Source organism: Rhinatrema bivittatum, chromosome 16 (assembly GCF_901001135.1).
Source record: "Rhinatrema bivittatum chromosome 16, aRhiBiv1.1, whole genome shotgun sequence".
NCBI classification, from domain to species: Eukaryota; Metazoa; Chordata; class Amphibia; order Gymnophiona; family Rhinatrematidae; genus Rhinatrema; species Rhinatrema bivittatum.
The window spans coordinates 30,944,254-30,967,869 of record NC_042630.1 but is presented as its reverse complement, the minus strand read 5'-3'; the positions used below and the strand labels follow the sequence as shown (position 1 = coordinate 30,967,869).

The 23,616-nt window shown below is 46.5% G+C and overlaps 1 protein-coding gene and 1 long non-coding RNA gene across 2 annotated transcripts in view; one reads left to right on the top strand and one right to left on the bottom strand.

Annotated features, from left to right (window-relative positions):
- LOC115078616 overlaps nucleotides 1-21,112 on the top strand; it is a 37,633-nt gene extending 16,521 nt beyond the window's left edge. The window contains exon 3 of the long non-coding RNA XR_003853127.1: nucleotides 20,992-21,112. This is a non-coding gene — a long non-coding RNA (uncharacterized LOC115078616). The remainder of the gene's footprint in view (nucleotides 1-20,991) is intronic.
- On the bottom strand, nucleotides 17,947-22,882 carry PDCD1 (programmed cell death 1). Its single transcript, XM_029581547.1, has 6 exons — nucleotides 22,699-22,882; nucleotides 21,039-21,374; nucleotides 19,226-19,540; nucleotides 18,660-18,782; nucleotides 18,261-18,298; nucleotides 17,947-18,178 (listed from the first exon to the last, which is right to left on the bottom strand). The coding sequence occupies exons 1-6, from the start codon at nucleotides 22,754-22,756 to the stop codon at nucleotides 18,131-18,133; spliced, it is 918 nt and encodes a 305-aa protein (XP_029437407.1). The 5' UTR covers nucleotides 22,757-22,882; the 3' UTR covers nucleotides 17,947-18,130.
- Between the last annotated feature and the right edge of the window lie 734 nt (nucleotides 22,883-23,616).

Here is a 23,616-nt window from a genome sequence, read left to right as displayed (position 1 = left end):
CGGGGCTGCCGGTCTATCATTCTTGTCTGAGTTTCAGCAAACCCTGAGCCTGTTGATGCAATCTCTGACTTCCCAACCTCGAGTGACTTGCGTAGCCTCCCTGTGCTTACAATGCAGTCTGTATGTTCCTGGGGGCAGAGACACGGTAGCCATATCATCTGGCTTGGACTGGGCCGTGTACACTGATTTAATATTCTTGATTTTTTTTTTTTCCTTGTGATTACAGCACTTTATTTCCTGCGATTACTTAACATTTTTCCTTTCGGGAAAGAACTTTTGTCTCCTCTGATTCTTTATTATTTTCAGATACGGCCCTGTTGCTTTTTATTTTTTTTTAATTTTTATTTTGAGGCAGCGTTCTGTGCAAATGGTTTGCACAAATGCCTTGAACCCAGAGAACTTTCCACTCCCAAGGGCGTATCTACGGATTGTTCTGAAATCTGAGCGGTCAAACGCACAGCACCGGGATTATCAAATTGTTTCCATGAAGTGGGTGCTTGGATAGCAGAGGGTGGAGGGGTGGTTTGTGCAGTTAGTGTAGCTGGGTTCAAAAAAGGTTTGGATAAGTTCTTGGAGGAGAAGGCCATTAACGGCTATTAATCAAGTTGTCTTAGGGAATAGCCAGTGCTATTAATTGCATCAGTAGCATGGGATCTTCTTAGTGTTTGGGTAATTGCCAGGTTCTTGTGGCCTGGTTTGGCCTCTGTTGGAAACAGGATGCTGGGCTTGATGGACCCTTGGTCTGACCCAGTATGGCAATTTCTTAGGTTCGTATGTAAAATGAAAAAAAAAAAGTGACAAAGGGGCCTGGGACTTCCTGGGACGGGGATGAGGAAGTCACATCACAAGATGGATTCTGCCCTTTCCTTCTGTCAGAGCATGAAAGTAAAGTGGTCAGGTCTTCTGTGTGGCCTTCCTCTTCCTCACTTCCTCTTTTTCAGATTTCTTACCTTCAGAGCTCATGTGCATCGGCGTGCTTCCTCTCAGTCACGAGTTAGGAGGTCGGGTGATTTATCCACCATCCCTCCATCCCCCACCCTGCTTGCCGGTTACCAGTGGATGCTGGCTGTTAGGGGCCGAATGGATGTTGGCAGAATAGGACCATTGAGTCCACCCGCTCTGCCTGTTGCTAGCTGCCCTCTGTGCTGTCTCAGGTCATACCTGGTTTTCTCCCTCCCGTCCCCTGCCGCTAAGGCCCTGTTGTGACTGTTCCTTGCATGCTTGAAGTCTGCCACTGCCTGGCATCTTATAACCTCTACTGAAGTCTCTTCCAGGTGTCCACCCTAATGAAGATACATGTTTTCACATTCTTTCTGAGTTTCCCTCCCTTCAGCTTCATATGATGTCCCCTTGTCTTTGAGCTTTTCATTATATGGAAAATGCTTCTTCCTAGTTACCTTATTCAAGCCTGGCAGATATTTTAATGTTTGTATTCTATTTTAGACCTAAAAATAAAAAGTACCCAAAGCAGTTTGCATCATAAGAACAATAAATTACTTCAATATAGCAAAATAGATCAGTATAACATAACCAAACAATAAAATATATCAATATAGCATAATAAAACAAATATAAAGAAAAATAATTTAAAAATCCCTAGTTCAACCAAGGACATCCCCTACTTTCACTGGGGAGATGAAAGGCCGTATCACATAACTAAAAAATAACTCTGTCTTCCAAAAAAAACAAAAAACCAACAAACAAATAAAGCCCAAACAATTAACAAAAAAAAATAAAAAACATCAATACATAACAATACGAAGTACCTAAAGAGGATAATTATCAGCAGCCCGTGCTGTTAATATGGTCAAAGTCCCTGCAGACTTTAGCCTGGATTTTCAAAGTAGATTTAGGTGCATAAGTCCACTTTGCAAATTAGCAACTGTATGTGGTATGCGGTGCACGTGCTTGCTTGTTCGTCCAGTTCTGCGCATGCTTTCGAAACTCAAAGGTTACCCTGCCCCTAACTCCGCTCCCTCGAACTTCTATTTTTAGTGCAAGTAAAAGCACTTTTACGTGCACAACCCTTCCCCCACCTCCCCTCGCTGCGGGCAATTTTGTGAAAACTCAAATTACGCGTTCCATGCCTGTCAAACCTACTGAAAGTGTGGCCCAGAAAATGAACAGTTTCAATATCAACAGACTCCTAGCCCCAAACTTCCAGTCTCCTCTTCCCCTCCTGGGCAACAGATCGTCTGCTCCTCAGGAGGAGGATTTCAAAGCCTTTACATGGGTGAAGAGCAATTTACCTGCATTCGCAGGATGGCTGATAATTGCTGTCTGTCGGCACGGCTGAAAGTCCGTGCGTCGTTCCACAATGCGCATTGGGGTAGCGCGGGCATACATGTGTGCGCGCTACCTGGCGCGCGCAAACGTGCACCCGATTTTATATAATTTGCAGGCGCGTGCAAGTTATAAAATCAGGGATCGGAGCGCGTAAAGTGATGCACAATTGTGCACCTTGAGCGCGCCGAGCCGCACTGCCTTCCCCGTTCCCTTCCCCCTAACCTGACCTTCCCACCCCTTCCCCTAACCTTTCCTCCCCCTAGCCCTACTCTAACCCCCCCCCCCCAAATGTTTATTTTACCTTTTGCACCTGTCTCCAGGCAGGTGCAAGTTGCGTGCGCCGACAGGCGATCCTTCGACTCAGCGGCCATGGCCCCGCCCCTTTAGAAAGCCCCGGGACTTACATGCGCGTCGCCGGGCCTTTTTAAAATCCTGCCCGTTGTGTTTAGCTGTGCGCAGAGGAGGCTCTCTGGGGTGGGGGGTGGAAAGGAGGCGGGTTTAGGTTAGGGGGAAGGAAAGGGGAGCCCACAGACCGCAGTTTCAAATCTCTGTGTATTATTTTCCCATGAACAAAAAATACGTAAAAATGCCCACACAGAGGGCAAATGGAAATGTCAAAGGAGATTTTGTACCCGGGGCAACTTTGAAAGAAAGACTTGTGCGCCTGCAGTAGCTTTGAAAACCGAGGCAGAGTTTGCTGGTAAAGAGTCCCTGTGGATTTTGTCCCAGTGAGGACAGTTTGAAAATTCCACCTCCCCCTTCCCTCTGCCTAGGGTTCGTAGCGCAGGCCGCGCACCATTTCAGCCCAGCTTTCTCAGCGTCCTTTTCTAGAGCCCCCCGTCTCCAGACCTGGACACGGGGCTCGAGGTTAGGGGTCCTGCCTGGGGTCCGCCCAGCAGCTCAGGTGACAAGGATTGTGCGCTGCCGTGCAGAAGATCCCCCGGTTCCATCCCCAGGTCAGCCAGGGCTGGGGATCATAAGCTCTCGTGGGGGGGGGGGGGGGGAGGAAAGGAGTCACAATCATTGCTTAAGGATGACGCCTGACAGTCTGGTATACGGACACCCCCCCCCCCAGCTCAGGATTGTCACTGCATTGACCAGATATTGGGGATGGGGATATGAAATAGGAGAAGCCCCTCGTTAGTTGAGAAAGAAGTAAGTGGCGCCAGATCCCAGCCTTCGATCCGACTGAACTGGAAATATAAAAGGAGCAGAAGGAAAATGCCAGGGTCAGAAAAAGAAAGGTTGGGGTCTCCCGTCTCTACAGGCTGCTATTACATTTCGAGTGAACACCCCCCCCCCCCCCTTCCTTTCTCAAAACCTCATTTGATTTTAACTTATAGTTTAGATCAGGGGCTCCCGAATCAGTCTTCAGGACACACCTAGCCGGTTGGGTTTTCAGGGCACCTGTCTTGTGCAACGAATTTGCACAAGACAGATTTGAATCCATTGGAGGCAGCACATGCAAACCTACCTCATGCATAATTCATTGTGGATTATCCTGAAAAACCAGACCTGCTGGGGTTGCCCTGAGGTCCCGGACTGAGAACTCCTGGATTTAGAGAAAGGTCTTCGCCTCTGGGTATTTCATAGCATTTAAAAAAAAAAGCCGACGAGCCCGGAGGTAGCTCGTACACTGTTTTGGGGTAAAAATCGTGTAGAACCCGAGGCAATCAAAGGGGTTTCTTTAAAATGAATTGGGCCGGACAGAGATGGGGGTGACGGGCTGTATCTAGAACTGGAAGAGAAGAGCCGCTGACTCGGGGATCCTGGTTTCACGGATAACCCTGCCCCTAATGTCCTGCACTTGTCTGTCTGGTGACTTGTGAATGAGGACTTAAGTTGCTAAAGTGGCTTTTTTTTTCGTTTGTTCGTTTTCAAAACAGCGCATTGCTGCGAAGTTCCGGAGTACGTTTATCTGTGGGCTTGGCGTCACCTCTCAAAAAAATTGTCTCCCGTACGGATTTACATCTGCTTTTCCTGCGGATCCTTTTTCCATGAAAAACAGCGCACATAGTTTTAAAAATGTAAAACTACAGCTGTTGTTACCTCCTCCCCCCCCCCCCCCCCCCCCCCGGTCGTAACTCCACCTCCGAGCCTGCCCATCTTTCGTCAGGTAAAAGCACCCGCGCTCTTGATGGCGCACGCACTTTTTTACCTAAGTGAATGGCTTTTGGAAATTGCCTTCCCAATGTTGTAAAATGGGAAGCGTACCCCGGATCCCTGCATTTTGTTGACACGGGTTCCCTCATCTTTGCCCTTTGGATGCACCTTACAGGACTCACATCCAGAAGGGGAATGGATGCTCCCCTGAACCTTGATGATGTTCTTCTATTTGGGGGAAAAAAAAAACAAAACAGTTTCATTTTTACTTTACTTACGTAGTCATATATTTCTATGAGTTGTGAATAATCTATCGAAACATCTGTAATGAAAAGGTAGAAAAGGATAGGTGTCTTCCAGTGGAGGTAAAGCACTGTTTACAAGAAAGCAACATTGCCAAAGTCCATGCTGCAAACAGGATCACTCTGCAGCTTTTACATGTCACTGCTAAATCCGTCTAACCATCCTTATCCATCCATTAATCACATGTCCATCTCATCCACTGATGTCCATCTATCAAATATCTGTCTACCTTTATCTATCCACCAATCCATCATCTGTCCATATTGCCCTCATCATCCATCAGTCATCGGCCCAACTCACCATTTAGTCATCTCTCCATCTCACCATGCTCTGTTAGTCAATTGCTGTATCTACCCATCATCCTCTATTGATCAACTGTCCATTGTTGTGCTCGGCGGTCTGCGGGCTGCCCCCGCAAACCCCGCCCAGGCCGGCTACTCTTCCTCCCGACATGGTGGAACACCGCAGACGCCGCCAAAAACCACACAGCAGGACACTACCAGCCTCAGCACTCGTCATCGGCCTATTTAAAGGGACTGTGGAGGGAAAGTCCCCATGGCCCCAGTGATGATGTCACCAACACTGCCCTATATAAGGGTAGTTCCCCTCATGCTCTCTGTCTCAGCAACAGATCCAGCTACCTTGAGTAGTGTGTGTTGCTGCCCAGCCTGTTCTAGCCTTCGTCTGCTCAGCCTGTCTCAGCCCTATCTGTCCCTTTTCCTTATCCTCAGACGGATACCTGGTTTTGACCCTTGCCCGGATTCTGGATACATCTGATCACTGCTTGCCTTGACCCTTGCCTGGACTCTGGAGACACCTGATCGCTGCCTGTCTGTGACCCTAGTCTGGCCTTGGACCATGTTTCTAGTCATCTGCAGAGACCCCTTCCTACGTCCTTCTAGCCCCGGCACCCAAAAACTCAACCCAAGGAGAATGTGGCCTGGTAAAGGTGAAGCTCTTGACTGGTCTCTGCTTCATCTGGGTCCGCCTGCTGACATTGAGAACCTACAGGGCTCCTCCTTGCAGGTAGAGCCAATCTCACCTCAGCCCAAGGGTCCACAGATTACGATCATTATCCATTCTTTCACTCATGTCTAACCATCATTTATCTGTTGATCATTTGTCCCTCACCAGTCATCAATTATCTGTTCATCTTTATATATCCAGTCATCTCTTATCTGTCACCATCCTCCATCCATCAATTACCCATCCTTCACTTAACTATCAACCCATCTGTCCATATCACCATCCTCCAGGCATCAATCGTCTGTCCATCTAATAATTCTGATCTATCTGTCATCTATTCATCTCATCATTCTCTATCCAGTCATTATCCATCCATCGATCATCTGTCCATCTCACCATCCTCTGTTCAGTTATCTGTCTGTCTACCCATGTGTCCACTTTCATCTGTCCATCTCATTATCCTCCATCCATCAACTACCTATCTACGCTCATCATCCATCAATAATTTATACAACTCGCCATTCTCCATTGATTCATCCACTCATGTCTGTCATCCATCCATCAAACAATCATCTATTCATCTCACCACCCACCTTCCATCTATTCATCATCCATTGATCTTCCATATAGCCACCATCATTAATCCATTCATTCACTTGTATCTACCCGTCATTCATCCATCAATCATCTAGCCATGTATCCACTTTCCTCCATCCATTCATTTGTCCATCTCACCATCCTCCATTTATCCATTTTTGTCTATGCTTCATCCATCCTTCGATCATCTGTCCATCTCACCATTCTCCATCCATCAGTTACCTATCCACTGTCATCATTCATCTGTTCATCAACCTATCTTCCATTCATCAGTCATTTGTCCCTATCACAGTCCTCTGTTCTTCAATTACCTATCCACCATCATCCATCCATTTACTGTTGAAATGCTATCATTCATTATTCATCAGTAATCTATTGATACCTATTCATCAATCATCCATCCACAAATTATCTATCCATCACTGCAGATCAACCATCTATCCATGTATCTACTATTCTCAATCCTTTAATCATCTGTCCATATGTCCACCTTCACCTATCCATCCATTAGTTCTCTGTCCACGTAATGGCAGAGAAGATAGGCCGTTTGGTCTTTTTCTGCTGTCACGTTTTTGTGTTTCTATTATCTTAACTATTTAATTTTCAAATCAACAAATTCTTACCATAGTAGACTGCTGTAGTATTCTCCGGATAATCTTCATAATGTATTTCAACAGTTCCTATAAATATAAATATTTTTATTGGCCAGGTTAGTCCAGCCTGGGAATAGCCTGGGCACATAACCTAGTGTCTACTAACAGAGTGGAAAAGTAGGTGATTCTGTGTTGTTCCCATTGCACTTCTAAAGAAGAAAGGAAGTGCAGAAATTTCTTCAAGGACTAAAGGGATATTGGTCATTGAGAAAGTGCTGACCCTGTGTCTTAATGATAGCTCTGTGAGTTTGTCCTCTCACACCTCTGCTTCCATTGAGGATGTCTGGTGGAGCACTGGAAGGGCTCGGATATGTCTGCATGCCACAGATCTCAGGACATCTGCGGGTGCCATTCTTTCTATGTTTTCCTGAAACTGTTGGACTGATAGAGCACACACACTAGCCCAGCAGAGAAGTCTTAAAGTGACAAGCCTGGCCCACAGGCTGTGAAGTGGGGGGGGGGGGGGGCGCAGAAGGGAGACGGTAGTTGCCAGGAACAAGAATGGGGAGGAAGCTGAGGCCGTAGCACTAAATGCTGCTGTTTCCTTAACTGGGAGGAGTTACGGGAGCCCCCCCCCCGACCCCCACAGCATGTTCCAGCTTACGTTCCTCTGGAAATCCTGCCAGACTCTTAATGCTTTATTTGACTTTTCTCTAATCATCGCCTGCTTGCCACCGCTGAAGACCGGACACAGCTAGGTGGACCTTTGGTCCGGCCCTCTTTGGCTGTTCTCATGTTGATGTTATGCATGGGGTTTCCAGTAATAGGGCTCTGGATCTGGGAAAACAAATTCTAGTGACAGGGCAGGGAAATCCCTCAACTAGGCCTGGGAGCTGGCCCGCAGCCGCACCACACTGTAATCTGTCAGCTGGGACAAATTGGAATCACTGCCGTATCTCTTCCTGGCAGTGCTGTACCAGCAAGCCACAGCCAGTCCAAGGGCAAGGCTGCATTTACTGTGCGCTCTGCTTCCATTTCACTCTTCTTTCCTTGTCATGCTTTCTGACCCCAGATATGTTCCCTTTCCCCCGCCCCTCCTGATATTTCCACCAGTGAGTTCCTCTAAGAAGATCCTGCCCTCCCCACCTCCCTGAGCTGGGCTCCCCTCCCTCTCCCATTCTTGTGCAAAAGTCAAATTCTACTCTAAGAATCCCTCCTGGTTGGTGGGGAGTGGGGGTGACTGTGTTGAATTCCCTCCTTTGGGAGGGACTTAATTGGTGGGGGTGGGGGGTCCTCAGTGCTGCACCGATTACCCCTGGCCCTTCCCTGGATTTCCCCTGATTTCACGCACTGGCAATAAACAGCAGTCTGCAGTGAGCACTGCGCATACATGTCAGCACTCTGCGTTGTCCGCCTGTACATGCTACACGCGTGGCAGTCCCACATGGGACACTTCAAGGCTTGCAAGATGACCGAGCATCTTGTGGAGATCAGTGCAAGTTATCAGACTTGCTGGAATCCCAGACAGGGACAGGCGGACACTGACACGCACAGACACAGAAGTACAGAACTATACACTCACAGACAAACACACACACTGACAACAAAAAAAACCACTCTAACTTTCATTTGGGTAGCTCCTGAGATGACATTGCCCTCTCAGTCTGAATGAAGACACAGACATACTCAGACACACACAATCACCGTGGTTCTGTGTGGTTCCTAATGCAAACTCATTCCGAGCCAGTTCCTCCACCCAGTGCCCCACTTTTGAGTCCAGACCTGCCCCTCAACCTCATAACCAAAGATGCCAACCAAGCCAAAGGCTTAAATGTGTTTTTCTCCTCCAAAGATTTTTTTCCCCCAGAGTCAGAACCCTATTACTGCCAAATCCAGCCATAATGTCTACATCCCACCCATCCACTCACACCCCCCCCACCCCAATAAAAACAACAAAACCCCCTAAACCAGACTCGAGAAAAGGCAGACTGGACCCTTCTTTACCTGCCACGAGCTGGAGCAGGAGTGCCAGGGCCAGGAGCAAAGACATGGCACGACCGGAGCCCGAGAAGGAAGATCACCGCATCTGCAGGAGCCTCTGGGACTTTGTGTGAAGGGGAGAGGAAGCCGCAGGCTCCCAGTGCCTCCTGAGGGCTGGGCCTGGCAGTATTGGGAGGGGGGGGGGGTAGGTATTGTTCTCAGTAAGCCTGACCATCAGAAGAGCCCGGACTTCCGCCGACCAGCTTTCATTCTGTAAGAAGGAAGCTCCATTGCTAGGCAATAACCTACAAAAAAAACCCCCAACATCCTGATTATTATTTTTTTTCTGTTTTTCCCTTGCCAGCACGTGCCTGTACTCCAGCCCATGCAATGGCAGATTGAGACATCTGCATGGTATGGGAAGAGTGATTCAGAGCCTTACTGTGATATTTTTTGCACTATGAGCTAAGAGCTCAGGAGATCTTTCTGTCCCCTACAAAAAACAAAAGCATGCTGGGAGGGCAGCCCTTGCAAGGAGATCGCTCACACATCCCTCTCAGAATCTGTTTCCAGTACTGTTTCCAGTATTCCCCTCTCCCCAGATAGTTTTAACATCATAGTGGCACCCTTGTCGGGGGGACACACACACGATCCCTTCCTTCCCTCCCCACCGCCTAATGACATCATTGCTGAAAAGCATCTGTGATGTCACCAAATCTGCTGTCCCGGCCAGTTTTAAGCAGGGAATTTCCCTGCCCGGCGCCACCCCATGCCAGTGGATCCAAGAGGCACATCACCCCCGGTTCACGTGTGGAGACTCGCCTTTGGACATTCGAGATATGTTCATTTTTACAACGTAAAGCCCTCGGCTGTGGGTTTTCCCATGGGCGGAATGTCAAATAAGATACATAATAGGAAACAGTATTCATAGTAAAAGGTAAACCCATTCCCCCTGTGGTATGTATTCACGTGCATGCCATATTATAAACATTGAAAGTATGCGCATAGTTTTGGGTGGTTAGAGTGTTGTGGGTGGGGGCTCAAGAGCTAGGCATGGAGGTTGAAGTTCTATGAGAGAGAGATGTGGATACGTTATGGAACTTATATTCGTGCAGTTTTACATCTGCTAATGGACTGGACCAAGTGGAATGGGACTTGTCTGCTCTCCGCAGTTTTTGAGTGAACGGATGGGGGGGTCCATGGTGCAGCACCCACCACGTAGTTTATAAAATGCTAGGATAAATCTCCACCCACGCGTCCACTCAACACACCCAAATGCAGCTCAAATGTTCTTCCAGAGCAGTATAGACAGGAGGTCAGAGCTGAAGCTAGAGAAGAGGATGTTATGAGAACGCTGGAGGCGGACCCATTTCTGGGAGATTGTATACCCTTCGGCCACGACACGACCACATAGGAGCTCCGGGAAGCGCCAAGGCAGACGAGGAGTGTCCAAGCACAGGCTGAAGATGCAGGACCCTGACCTCTGCCGAACCTGATCACATCAAAGAGACCCAGCAACGCAATGTTGGTCTCTGGGGTAGCCCTCGATAGCCCTTTCGGACCTGCAAATGTGACAGGACGGACAGAGGCTGAAGGGCGAAGACATCAGACTCAGACAAAGGCTCAGGATACGTGAGGGATACACACGAAGAGTCAGGATAGTTGAAGGTTGAGACGAAGACTTAAAGGGCTGAGACGGATCTCGGGTTGCTTGAAGAACTGAGATGGACTCAGGTTGCTTGAAGAAAAGGACTCCAACAGAGTCACAAGTCAAGAGTTCTGAATAAGTACTGCCACACCACGCGCCCTCACAGCCAATCAAGGCAGGTCACAGACCACGCTGGTGGTTCCCAACTCAGGTTACTTACAGGTTCCATGACGAAGACCTGCACCGAGGTGCACCCTCCACAGCCAGTCAAGGCAAGGCACGGACCACGCTGATACGGTACAGGTTATGCAGAGTTCATTCATATGGACAAGGCAAACACAAGGGACTCCGAAGACCCGGACAGGATTCAGGATAAGGAGAAGAACCTCAGGATCCCAGGGACTCGGAGTAAAAGGCTCGGCGCAGGGCTCGAGCAAACTCGGAGTATGGAACCTGAAGCTTGAAGGGTTAAAAGCAGGCATCCTCTGGAGGCTTATGCTGCCGAGGCAAAGGACATCTGAATAAAAGAGGATCAGGACGAAGAGATCCAGAGAAAAGGACATCAGGACTTCAGGAACGGACGAAACATCAGGAACATCAGGATCTGGATGGACAAGACACAGGATCCGAAGAGAGACCAAGACGAAGACATGGAATTCCAACATGGAACAGAGTGCCAACGAGAAAGAGGTTGAAGAGAAGTTGGCCTCCAGGCCATGAAGGCTGCGCTGGGACGGCTCCAGCCACGTTAAGGGAGCGTCGGCGGCCTTTAGGCCACAGAAGAAGCCGAAAAAAAAGAGCAAAAGAGGTGAGAGGCTGCCCATAGCTGCAGGCAGAATCGTAACAGAGGAGGGGGAGGGGGGGTGGGCGCATAACCTGTTTTTTCCTGAGCTTGCAACAGAAAACAAACAAAAAAAAAAGGCTTAACTACAGATCCCTAAGGGAGAAGGGGTTTGCTCTTCCAGAGAGAAGAGTGGAAGGAAGCAGATGAAGGCTTCGGAGCCTGCACTTCCTGATACCTGTTTGCCCTTTTAAGGAATCTTAACATGGGACACAGTGATGTGGGCTGGATCGAGGCTTCGCGTTTTCTTCCCAAAGCTGCCATCCTGAAAACAACAAACAGTCTGAAGCGTTTCATCTTTTCAGAGGCGCTAGACAAGGATGTCCTCTTTCACCCTTGATGATTAAGCCCTGCCTGAAAGATGCCCTTACCTGTGCCAGTTTCCTTCCAGGGCTCCTTGGTGGTCCTTCCCTCCTTTACGGCAGTTTGCAGGCTCCTGTAGACAAAACCAGAAGGGCGCTAGTGGTTGGTATGGAACCTGCAGAACCGCCAGGGTGGATTTCCCTTCATTAGAATTTTGAAATGATTAATCTTCCCGTCGTCCTTAAAAGAATTGTTTACCTTGGAGTCTGGAACTTTTGCACAAAAGAATCATGTTTTGCTGGAATTTAACATCAAAAATAAGTAACCGATTCACGGCTCCCCTAAATGTGCAACTTAGGTGCTATATTTGAGAGAGGAAGAAATGGGAACGCACGGTGCTGCCATGCACTAAACTTTCTTTGTGTTTTTTTTTTGGTATCGTTTGCTTTGTTTCTGTTTGTTTAGCGTTCCCTAAAACGAGAGAAACAAAATGACATTTCGTTGATTTTATTTTTCTTTTGGCCACGCTTTAGATATGAGACGACACGAGGAGCGTCACCCGTCGTGCTTGTAAAGGACAGCGCCTCCCTAGCCAGCTGCGGGAAGAGGTGCCAGCAAGCAGCGATGCTGGAAGCTCCCATGTTCTGTGAACGCGCTCGGTGGCGCTCCTTCAGAGAAACCGTTTATTTTATTCAGGTCTCTGAAGTCTTTACTGGGACTGAGATTGAGATTGCAGCTCTGTTTGCAGGCTCCTAAAGCAGATGGGGGGGGGGGGGCCAACTCTGGTCCACAATAGCCATTAACAGGATATCCACCATGAATATACATGAGTGAGACCTGAATGCACTGCCTCCATTGTATTCAATATATCGCATGCATGTAAAGAACATAAGAAGTGCCATGCTGGCTCAGACCAATGGCCCCATCAAGCCTAGCATCCTCACTCCGACAGTAACCAGTTTGGATGACTTGAATCGTACCCAGCAGATCCCAATAGGAAAATTCATTCCAAACTGCTCATTCACTAAAGCAAGGGGGTAAAAGCAACCAAGCGTACCTGTTGTCCAGGAACTTGTCCAACCCTTTTTTTAAACTCATCTATACTGCTAGCCCTGAGCAGATTTTCTGGCAATGCATTCCATAATTTAATTGTGCACACTGAAAGGAAAAAATACTCCCTTAAGTTTGTTTTACATCTGCTAACCTGCAATTTTATGACGTGTCGCCTCCTTGTTCTATTTGGCAGGATAAATCGCCGTTTCCTATTTATCTGTTCCACCCCACTCATGATCCGATAAACTTCCATCACATCCCCTCTCAGTTGCCTCTCCCCCGAGCTGGAGAGCATGTGTGTGGATGCTTGGGGTGAGAGCATGTGTGAGGATGCTTGGGATGAGACCATGTGTGAGGATGCTTGGGGAGATGAGAGAGCATGTGTGAGGATGCTTGGGTGAGAGCATGTGTGAGGATGCTTGGGGGAATGAGAGAGCATGTGTGAGGGTGCTTGGGGGATGAGAGAGCATGTGTGAGGGTGCTTGGAGTGAGAGAGCATGTGTGAGGATGCTTGGAGTGCGAGAGAGCATGTGTGAGGGTGCTTGGGGGACTGAGAGCATGTGTGAGGGTGCTTGGGGGAATAAGAGAACATGTATGAGGATGCTTGGGATGAGAGAGCATGTGTGAGGATGCTTGGGGGAATGAGCATGTGTGAAGGTGATTGGGGAGAGATCATGTGTGAGGATGCTTGGGGGATGAGAGAGCATGTGTGAGGCTGCTTGGAGTGTGAGAGAGCATGTGTGAGGGTGCTTGGAGTGTGAGAGAGCATGTGTGAGGGTGCTTGGGGGGATGAGAGAGCATTTGTGAAGGTGCTTGGGATGAGAGAGCATGTGTGAGGATGCTTGGAGTGTGAGAGAGCATGTGTGAGAGTGCTTGGGGGAATGAGAGCATGTGTGAGGGTGCTTGGAGTGTGAGAGAGCATGTGTGAGGGTGCTTGGGGGAATGAGAGAATACGTGTGAGGGTGCTTGGGGGAATATGTGTGAGGGTGCTTGGGGGAGGAGAGAGCATGTGTGAGAGTGCTTGGGGAGAGAGCATGTGTGAGGGTGCTTGGGGGAATGAGAGAGTATATGTGAGGGTGCTTGGGGGGGAGAGAGCATGTGTGAGGATGCTTGGGGGGGGGATGAGAGAGCATGTGTGAAGGAGCTTGGTGGGGGAGAGAGCATGTGTGAGGATGCTTGGGGGGATGAGAGAGCATGTGTGAGGGTGCTTGGGAGGATGAGAGAGCATGTGTGAGGGTGCTTGGGGGGAGAGAGCATGTGTGAGGATGCATGGGGGGATGAGAGAGCATGTGTGAGGGTGCTTGGGGAGATGAGAGAGCATGTGTGAGGGTGCTTGGGGGATGAGAGAGCATTTGTGAAGGTGCTTGGGGTGATGAGAGAGCATGTGTGAGGATGCTTGGAGTGTGAGAGAGCATGTGTGAGGATGCTTGGAGTGTGAGAGTGCTTGGGGGAATGAGAGAGCATGTGTGAGAGTGCTTGGAGGAATGAGAGAGCATGTGTGAGGGTGCTTGGAGTGTGAGAGAGCATGTGTGAGGGTGCTTGGGGAGATGAGAGCATGTGTGAGGGTGCTTGGGGGAGAGAGCATGTGTGAGGATGCTTGGGGGGGATGAGAGAGCATGCGTGAAGGAACTTTGTGGGGAGAGAGCATGTGTGAGGGTGCTTGGGGGGATGAGAGAGCATGTGTGAGGGTGCTTGGGGGGAGAGAGCATGTGTGAGGATGCTTGGGGAGATGAGAGAGCATGTGTGAGGGTGCTTGGGGGATGAGAGAGCATTTGTGAAGGTGCTTGGGATGAGAGAGCATGTGGGAGGATGTGTGGTGTGTGAGAGAGCATGTGTGAGGATGCGTGGCGTGTGAGAGAACATGTGTGAGAGTGCTTGGGGGACTGAGAGAGCATGTGTGAGAGTGCTTGGGGGAATGAGAGAGTATGTGTGAGGGTGCTTGGGGAGAGAGCATGTGTGAGGATGCTTGGGGGGGGATGAGAGAGCATGTGTGAAGGAGCTTGGTGGGGGAGAGAGCATGTGTGAGGATGCTTGGGGGGATGAGAGAGCATGTGTGAGGGTGCTTGTGGGGGGAGAGAGCATGTGTGAGGGTGCTTGGGGGGATGAGAGAGCATGTGTGAGGGTGCTTGGGGGGATGAGAGAGCATGTGTGAGGGTGCTTGGTGGGGAGAGAGCATGTGTGAGGGTGCTTGGGGGGATGAGAGAGCATGTGTGAGGGTGCTTGGGATGAGAGAGCATGTGTGAGGATGCTTGGGGGGATGAGAGCATGTGTGAGGGTACTTGGGGGGATGAGAGAGCATGTGTGAGGATGCTTCGGGGGATGAGAGAGCATGTGTGAGGGTGCTTGGGATGAGAGAGCATGTGTGAGGGTACTTGGGGAGATGAGAGAGCATGTGTGAGGATGCTTCGGGGGATGAGAGAGCATGTGTGAGGGTGCTTGGGAGACAGCATGTGTGAGGATGCTTGGGGGGGATGAGAGAGCATGTGTGAGGGTGCTTGGAGTGTGAGAGAGCATGTGTGAGGATGCTTGGGGGGATGAGAGAGCATGTGTGAAGGAGCTTGGTGGGGGGATGAGAGAGCATGTGTGAAGGAGCTTGGTGGGGGATGAGAGAGCATGTGTGTGAGGATGCCTGGAGTGTGAGAGAGCATATGTGATGGTGCTTGGGGGGATGAGAGAGCATGTGTGAGGATGCTTGGGGGGATGAGAGAGCATGTGTGCGGGTGCTTGGGGGGGGTGAGAGAGAGGATGTGTGAGGATATTTGGGGGGATGAGAGAGCATGTGTGAGGGTGCTTGAGGGGTGTGAGAGAGAGCATGTGTGAAGATGCTTGGGGGGATGAGGGTGCTTGAGTGTGGGTGCCAGAGAGACGGTGATTGTGAAGGATTGTGTAGATGCATGAGAGATTGGGAGCTGGTATGTGTGAAAAAGGGATTCTGTGTATGTGAGGGTGCTTGTTTGTTTGTGAGAGAGGGAGCCTGTGTGAAGGGATTGTGTATGTGTGAGAGACAGACATATGTAGCCTGTGTGAGGGTGTATACGTGAGAGAGAAAGGGAGCCTTTGTCGGTGTGTATGCAAGAGAGGGCCCTGTATGAGGGAATATGTGTGTGCGAGAGAGTGAGGGAGCCTGTATGAATGTGTTTGTATGTGTATTAGAAAGAGGGAGCATGTGTGTGAGAGAGGGAGGGACAGAGGGAGCCTGTGTGAGGGGCAGTACTGAAAAAGGGGTCAAACTCTGGGAGTGGAGATAGTGGAAGGGGTTGAACCTAGAGGTGGAGGGGAGAGAAACTTGGCAGGTGGAGGAGTTGGGGCCTGAGAGGGCAAAGTGGCCAGGGGAGTAGGGAGAGAGAGTGGAAGGGACACTCTTACAGTGAATTTCTAGGGGAATTCTGCTCAAAATATTTAAAATTCTACATCTTTAAGTAATAACTTTTTTCTGTATTAATTTAAAATGTAATTACGTAAAGACTATAATCACATAACCAAAACCCTCGTAGTGACTTTAAATAGATGCTTCTATCGATGAAATTTGACCATCATAATAGGCATCCTCGTATGGTATTTTTCACCTTATTACTTTTTACTCACCGGAAAATCACTATATCGCTATGGTAAATGGTAACTGAACATGCCAACAACGCTTATAAACGCCCTTGACAAAGAACGAATCCCGTTCGAAACATGGATTCATGTCGGGCAGTTTTGGCATCATTCAAAGTTAAAGAGAACTAACGGCGCCATATCTTAAGCCAAGTTTTAAGTATTTGATCACATTGGGAATTGAAATTTGGTTATAAAAGCATTTGAAAAAAATATAAAAAAAGAAATTATCTTCATCATTGACCGATGATTAAAGATAAGGCAGAGTAATAAGGTGAAAAATACCATATGAGGATGCCTATTATGATGGTCAAATTTCATCGATAGAAGCGTCTATTTAAAGTCACTACGAGGGTTTTGGTTATGTGATTATTATCATTGATAAATACCATTACCTTATAAATTTGGTTTACTAAAGAGGCATACGTGGCAAGAATTAGAATTACTTAAAGACTGTCATGTATATTGTGTTATTCTGACCAATATAAAGTATGCAGAATTTTGCGGGCCTGGGGAAAGAGGAGGCCCCTGTGGCTAACGGGAAGAAACAATGGGAGTGCGTGTGTGCTTGGAAGATGGAGAGAAGCGAATGAGTGTATATGTGTGTATGCATGTATGGGAGGGGGGGGGTGGAAAAGGGAGAGGGGGGTGCCATCTCATCCCTTGCCTCACGCAGCAGATTGCCTTTTGCTGCCCCTGCATGCTTGGATAAAAAGCTCCAGTGCTGTCAGGTTAGCAGCGCCGAGTGGTTTGGCGATTGACTGTCTTTCTCATATGTGGCCACTAGAGGTCACCCTTCTACCATTATTTCATTATGGCACCAACGGTCCCATGTGGATAGCGGAAGGGATTTATTTATTTATTTAGTTGATTTTATATACAGACATTTATGTTGATTTCAAGTCGGTTTACAGTACAATAAAATTGTCCCTAAAATGAGAAGAAAAACCCACAACAGAATGGGTGCGATAAGGGTCTGTGTTAGGTAACAAGAAAATTATTATTTCCTCCTCTTCCCTGATAAATTCTCAGGCAATCCAGCCCTTCTGCCGTTCTGTCTCTGGCTCTACAGCTGAATAAAGTGATGTGATGGTGTCACCTTTTCATTGGTTACTAACCGAAAGTTTTCAAGAGATAAACTCCCTTCATCAGGTCAGTGTAATATGTAATGGTTATGGAATTGTTCCAGGAATATAGAAGGAAACTGAGGGATCATAGAAGCAGTGTTTGCAAATTTCACCCGGGAATTTTAGACCAAATACGGCAAGTAGCAAAAAGCTGTGGCTATTATCAGTTAAAAACTGTGCTATAAGAAAAAGATAGTATTAAAACTATTTAGTTTTAAAATTATTACTTAGTTTGTTAGCAAGAAAGCCACAGAGTGCCTCATGTTCACTGCTGGTTGGTCTCTATCACCTGTGATGTCACAAATGACATCACACTACAGGGGCAAATCAGAGGCCATGGCAGATGAGGTCATCTGTGTCACCCTGCAGACCATGGCTGCTCTCCAAGACTCTGGAAAACTATGGGGAGGGGGAGGGGGAGCAGCTTAAAGCCTTTCAAAAAGTAATGATGCCCAAGTAACATTCTGAATTGATCCTGAATGGGTATTAATACTTTTGAAATACTGTAAATTACACAGAAATACATTTCCGGGCATTCAAGTGGACTCGTAAGGCAGAGATTTCTTTTAAAACTGCACCTGTAATGAAAAACAGAACCTTTCAGCTTTGTACTTCAGAGGTTTTAATGCATAAATTATTACAAATAGTAAAGCTTCATAAGCAAAATGAATGTGTTAACAGTTCCGACAACTTTAACATGAGGAGCTGCATTTACAACGGTTCGATTCATATATTAGGGTGCGTTGGGTCCGGTGATATGTCTTACAAATGCGTAGTCAGTCTGTAAGAAAGAGGAGAGGAATCCATCAGCGCGTTTCATGGAACAGAAGGAGAGTTTGCCAGTAACTGCACTTTATACACACCTCCGGGAGCTGCGCCCGTGCCGTCTCCTGAGATCTCCCTAGAAAAAAACAAAGACAGGCATGAGAACCAGTGAACTTGTCATACCTGGATGGAGCCTGAGGGAAAAAAGCGGAATCTGAATTAATGAAACCTAAATGCCAAGCAAAGGCCGCAGAAACCTGGAGGTGTTTTGGACAGAAATGGAAAGATACGTGTTAGCTCAGAGCTTCCCAAGCCTTTCCTGAGGACCCACAAAATAGCACAGTGAATCTGCATGAGATATATCTGCATGCACTGAAGACTCGGGGTATACAAACTTATCAGTGGATATCCTGAAAACCCAGCTGGCCGTGGGGTCTCTAGGACGGGATTAGGGAGCTCTGCCTTCCACGTTTGTTTTTAACCGGTAATTGACTGACCGGGGTGCCCTCTGGCGGGGTGTTTTCTGCACAGCAGGACCCAGAGCTCGGTCAGCAGAAGGATGAGGATGAAGGGACAGCCCACGAAGATCACAGAATTACACGCTGGCCGAGTCCTGGAATCTGAGGGGACAGAAAGATCTTGAGTCTTCAGACTGATGCTGCCACCGCCACACATTTATTTACATGAAGAATTCATAAGTAAACGGAAGTGTTTCTGATAGTTGGTTTGTGATTCTCTGTTGATGGCCAAGGACCTTGTCTATCCAGGGCCAATATTTCCTTTTTTTTTTTTATCCTTTCACTTTCTTTGACTGGTATTTAAATCGGGACTATTTTTTTTTTCCATTTAGATTTCGATGTTTATAACTCATTGTCCAGGATAACAGAACCATAACCACTACCGACACACAAATGAATTTCAAAGGATCAGGGAGCACAGTTTTGGGAAATGGCAGCCTCTTCTTGTTTAAACTTGTAGCTCAGAGATGTACAGTTTGACTGCTTATTAGATTACGGAGCTTTGTCGTGGCCTAGTCTACAGATCCCGTGGCTCTCCTTGGTACCTGGGCCCTGCGGTACAGAGGCACTGATGGTTTCCCCCGTGGCGTTGTCCTTGACTGAGCAGGTGCATTGAACCCCCCGTCTCCAGGTCTCCCCTGGAACGATCACTTGGCTCCTGAGGCTGAAGTGTCCCTCTGGGTCTATGGCGCTGGCTCGGGGCTGGCCTTGAGTCACGTTGCCACCGATATCCCACAGCACCGGAGCCCACCGGGGAGTGACATCCGAGGCCACGCACAGGAGAACGACAGATCCTGGGAGAGGATCGTCTCCCATGACTGGAACCAGGATGGAAAGGCTCGGGATGGAGGTTCCTGCTTCTAAGAGAGAAATTTACAAAGATAAAGCTAATATTTGTAAAAAAAAAAAAAAAAGCCCTGACCATTAAAAACACTGATTTAAACAGAAAAACCTCTAAGGAGTTGCCCTCGAATTATTAGTAGCTTTCTTATTTATTTATTACTTCCTTTCTTAATTCAAAATTCACTCAAAGCAGTTTACGGTTTAGAATAGCAGCAGATGAGTGAGGCTATCTGCAGCTTCACAATAGAAGGCATGAACAGCAAAAATCTTTATAATTCTCCTGTCAACCCTGTTGTTAAATTTATCCAGCCGTATATAGATTACCAATACTTAAAAACCCATTCTCCTTAAAGGTTTACCTACTTAAACCAATATTTTTTTATGGTTGTATGTTTTTCAAGTCACCAGTGTTTGTTGTGATAGTTATATGTCATTTAATTGTCTCTTGGTTTATTATTTATTGAATTTGTAAAAACGTTTTGTGACTTTTCTCATTAAAACAGGCACTTGAATGCCAAGACATGGCCATGCCAGAGTTTAATTCGCAGTTCTTTTTGGAATGTATTTTTTTTCTTTTGGGTTTTTTTTTTTCAGGTTCGATGTTTGTGTGCGGCATTTAGTTTTTAGTTTATGATTCTATATTTTTTATGTAGAGCACTTATTAAGCCACTCCTCCACTTTTCAGGCTCACAGCCGCTTACATAAGTAAAACACAAAATTACACCACAACAAAAAGAAAACAAAGAAAAGAACTTTAATGTAATAATCAAATAATGTAAAATTAAAAAAAAATTTGGGAAAATAAACAACATCCAAATAAACAAAATGGATAACTAAAACATTATAATTTCCCTACTTTTCTCCTTTAATTTAGAGGGGGGAAATTATCAGGGTAAAGTTACCTGCGTGACTAACCAGATATTTAGCAGAACTTGCCCCGGATAAAGTGGTTTTGCTGAATATACCCAGATAAAGTTATCTAAATAACTCTATCCCCAGCTATATTTAGGATAGCGGACTTCCCCAGCTATCATTATCCAGTTAGTGCTGACTGGCTAAAGTTTCAGTGCACCCTGGCAATCGCCGTCTCTTTTTATCTGGCACATTTTGTGGAAACGATGAGGTGCTCAGACAAAATTTAGCTGTGAAGCAGGGACAAATATTTAAATCTTGGGGTTTGTCCTATTAATTCCAAAAATTAGCCAAACAATACCTTGGATATCAACCCTCTTAATATTTTACAGAAACCGTTTTACACACACATAGTACAGCTTAATTACCAGTCTTAAGATTCACCTCCAGTTTCGTTTTATAATTATTCATAAATGTAGTGTAACCTGGATATTTCCACTGCTGGGGTGGTATCGTCTTCGGATGGCAGTAGTTATGGGCAGGGTTTGGTGTAGGAGCAACTCTTAAAGCAACTTTGTGTGTTGGAACATATGTGCTTTTTTTTTTTTTATTTCAGATTTATAAAGCTGGCTCATCCAATTAAAAAAAAGATACGAGACGTACCTGTGACAATCACTGTAGAGCCTTTACCCAACTTGGAATTAGCAAGGGAAATGATCCCACAGTAATAGATCCCAGAGTCAGACCTTTGGAGATGGTGAATGAGCAGAGAAAAGGTCTCCCCGTCGCTGTCCACTTTGCTGGAGTATTTTTGGTCTTTTTCTGTTGAATATTTGTAGCTCTGGTGAATGCGTTGTAAACTCCCATCCTGTTGCTCTTTGTACCAGTTCACCAGATCTCCAAACCTGATGCTGCAGTTGAGTGTCGCATTATCTCCAGCTGTTAGAAACATCTGTCCTGGGGTCTGAGCGATTCCCGCTCCTTTACACAAAGCAATTTCTATAAGGGAAGAGGCATCAAAGAAAGACTTGATATCTCACTAACCCCAAAATGACAAGAGTTTAATAAAACAGGTCAGAAATAATATCCAGAAGATGGGAAATCCTTAAGACCGAAGAGGTCATTGTAAAGGAAAGCTTCCTCGTTTTAATGGACAATACACAGATAAATTCCTTACATAAATAATAAAAAAACCAAAGTTTTTATTCTACTAGGCTGGTACATCTGCTTTGGTTTCAAAATGTGTTGAGTGAAATGTTGTGGGTTTCTTTTTTAGCAAGAAAATGTAACTATGCTTCACCTCCTCTTTCTACCTTTGATTTGCGGCAAAGTGGGTCATTTTTAGTATGCTCAAGGCAACCAGTTTTTAAGATTAATGTATCTTTGTTAACGATTTCAGGACTGTTTTAATTGTGGGGGGGGGATTATTTTTAGCTATTGATTGGCAATTGAATAAAAGACATATATGAACAGTTTCTTGACTTCCTAATATGTTTGTGAGGGAACCTCTTCTAGATTGAGAAGCTGCATCTCACCGTTTGTCTCGGTAGTGCAGTAAATCTTAACTTGTAATTGGAATTTCTGATTTGAGTGTTAAGTAAAGTGAATAATGCACAGTGCTCTAATTATTTTTGTATGTTTGTCATGTTGCATTTGTAACTTTACTGTTATGGATGCTACTCTGTAATCCACCTAGAGTGGATGATAGTGCAAAATATAAGGGTCAAATAAAATTGACTACAATGTCAATGGATCTCAAAACTGTAAGCTGAACCAGGAAAAATATGCAGGGTTCCAATGTCAATTGCTAAAGTAAGAAAAACAATGATATTATCTGTTCTAAAGAGAACACTCTAATTTTACAGAATCGTAGAAATATAGGGGCTGGAGAGGACCTCCAGGTTGTTTGATCCATTCCCATCTCTCACCAGTGTCCCCTGTACCTCCAGTGATGGAGATTCCACCACTTCTCCTGTTCCAGTCCTTCAACACCTCCCCCCCCCCCCCCCCCCACCGGCTAGTTAGAAATTTCTTCCTATCATCTAACCTATCTTACAAGATCATAATCTCTTGCTCTTTCTCCACCAGAGAGGGAGAGCAATTAAGCACCCCTCTCACTGTAGTACCCCCCACCCCCATACTGCTGCCATCAAGTTACCCCTCAGTCTTCTCTGGTCTAAGAAACCCAACGTAGTGTGTTTAGTTTCAGATTAATGTGAATATTTGCAATTCCTTTTCTTGACACTCCAGTGAAATAAATATGCCTCCGTGGCTGGAAGCAGGAGTATATGTGATAAAAGTTATCAAAATAAGAATGACTTACTTTGCAAATGAAGTGTAAGACCCCAGAACACACAGAAGTGCATCTTCTGTCTGTCCATCTGTCTGCTCTGTTCAGTTGTTGGTCTCTTTCTCCAGTTTAGAAGATTTTATCACAGGTAGGAAGATTTGGTGGTGGTGCACTGCCAGCTCATGATAAACCGAGAGGCAGAAGCTGATTTCCTCTGGTAGTGCCATGCTGCCAGCTTATAACAAAGCAGGAGGAGCATGAATGCCAGGAGACAACCCACTCAAAATGAGTGGTGCCATTTTGAGAGAATCTAGGCATGGTCAAAATATATCTGCTTAGATCTGAAGACACAGAACCTATTCACTGACTTAAGACCAAGCCCTGACCTTTTATGGCTGGCAGAACTACCTCAGTAGCCTGTTTTGTTTGTCCAAATTTTGAGAGCTTCAGTCTGATTTGGAGGCACCAATTATGGAGTAGAAAAAATTGGATTCAACATTAGGAGACTGGGTTGAAAATGGCACGGGTGGGGAGGGAAAGGAGGCAGTCACAACGGTGATTCTCATCTCAGGAAAGCAAGCTACCTCCCCCATGAAGCAACTAGTGCAGTCTCCCCCAGGGTTCCCACTATCCACTGTCTTGGAGTTGGGAAATAATGATACATTTAGAAGCAAGAGTGTTCATTAAGACACTTGGAACCTTTTGTATGGTAAGCCTCTGTGCAGATTTGGCGGTGGCTGCCAGGGACTGGGGTGTTTTGCTTGTGTTGACGGCATGCACACTTTGCAAATAGCGCACTGTGAAAGAAACAAGGTGTGCTGAAACAGACCTGTCAATAAATAAAAAGCATGCTTTAAAGGTGTTGACTGACCTTTACATTCTGCAAGCAGTAACGAGTGAACGAGAAACCTGAAAACATGAGAGAAACAGAAAGAAGGGAATAGAGATGGA

Bases quoted from the DNA above. Each gene is read 5' to 3' on its own strand.
- PDCD1 (XM_029581547.1), bottom strand. From the start codon at position 22,756: ATGGACAGACAGAAGATGCACTTCTGTGTGTTCTGGGGTCTTACACTT. The intron at 19,541-21,038 runs GTACGTCTCGTA...TTTCTCTCTTAG, and splicing joins CTCTACAGTGATTGTCACAG to AAGCAGGAACCTCCATCCCG. The intron at 18,783-19,225 runs GTACCAAGGAGA...CTGTCCCCTCAG, and splicing joins CTCTGTACCGCAGGGCCCAG to ATTCCAGGACTCGGCCAGCG.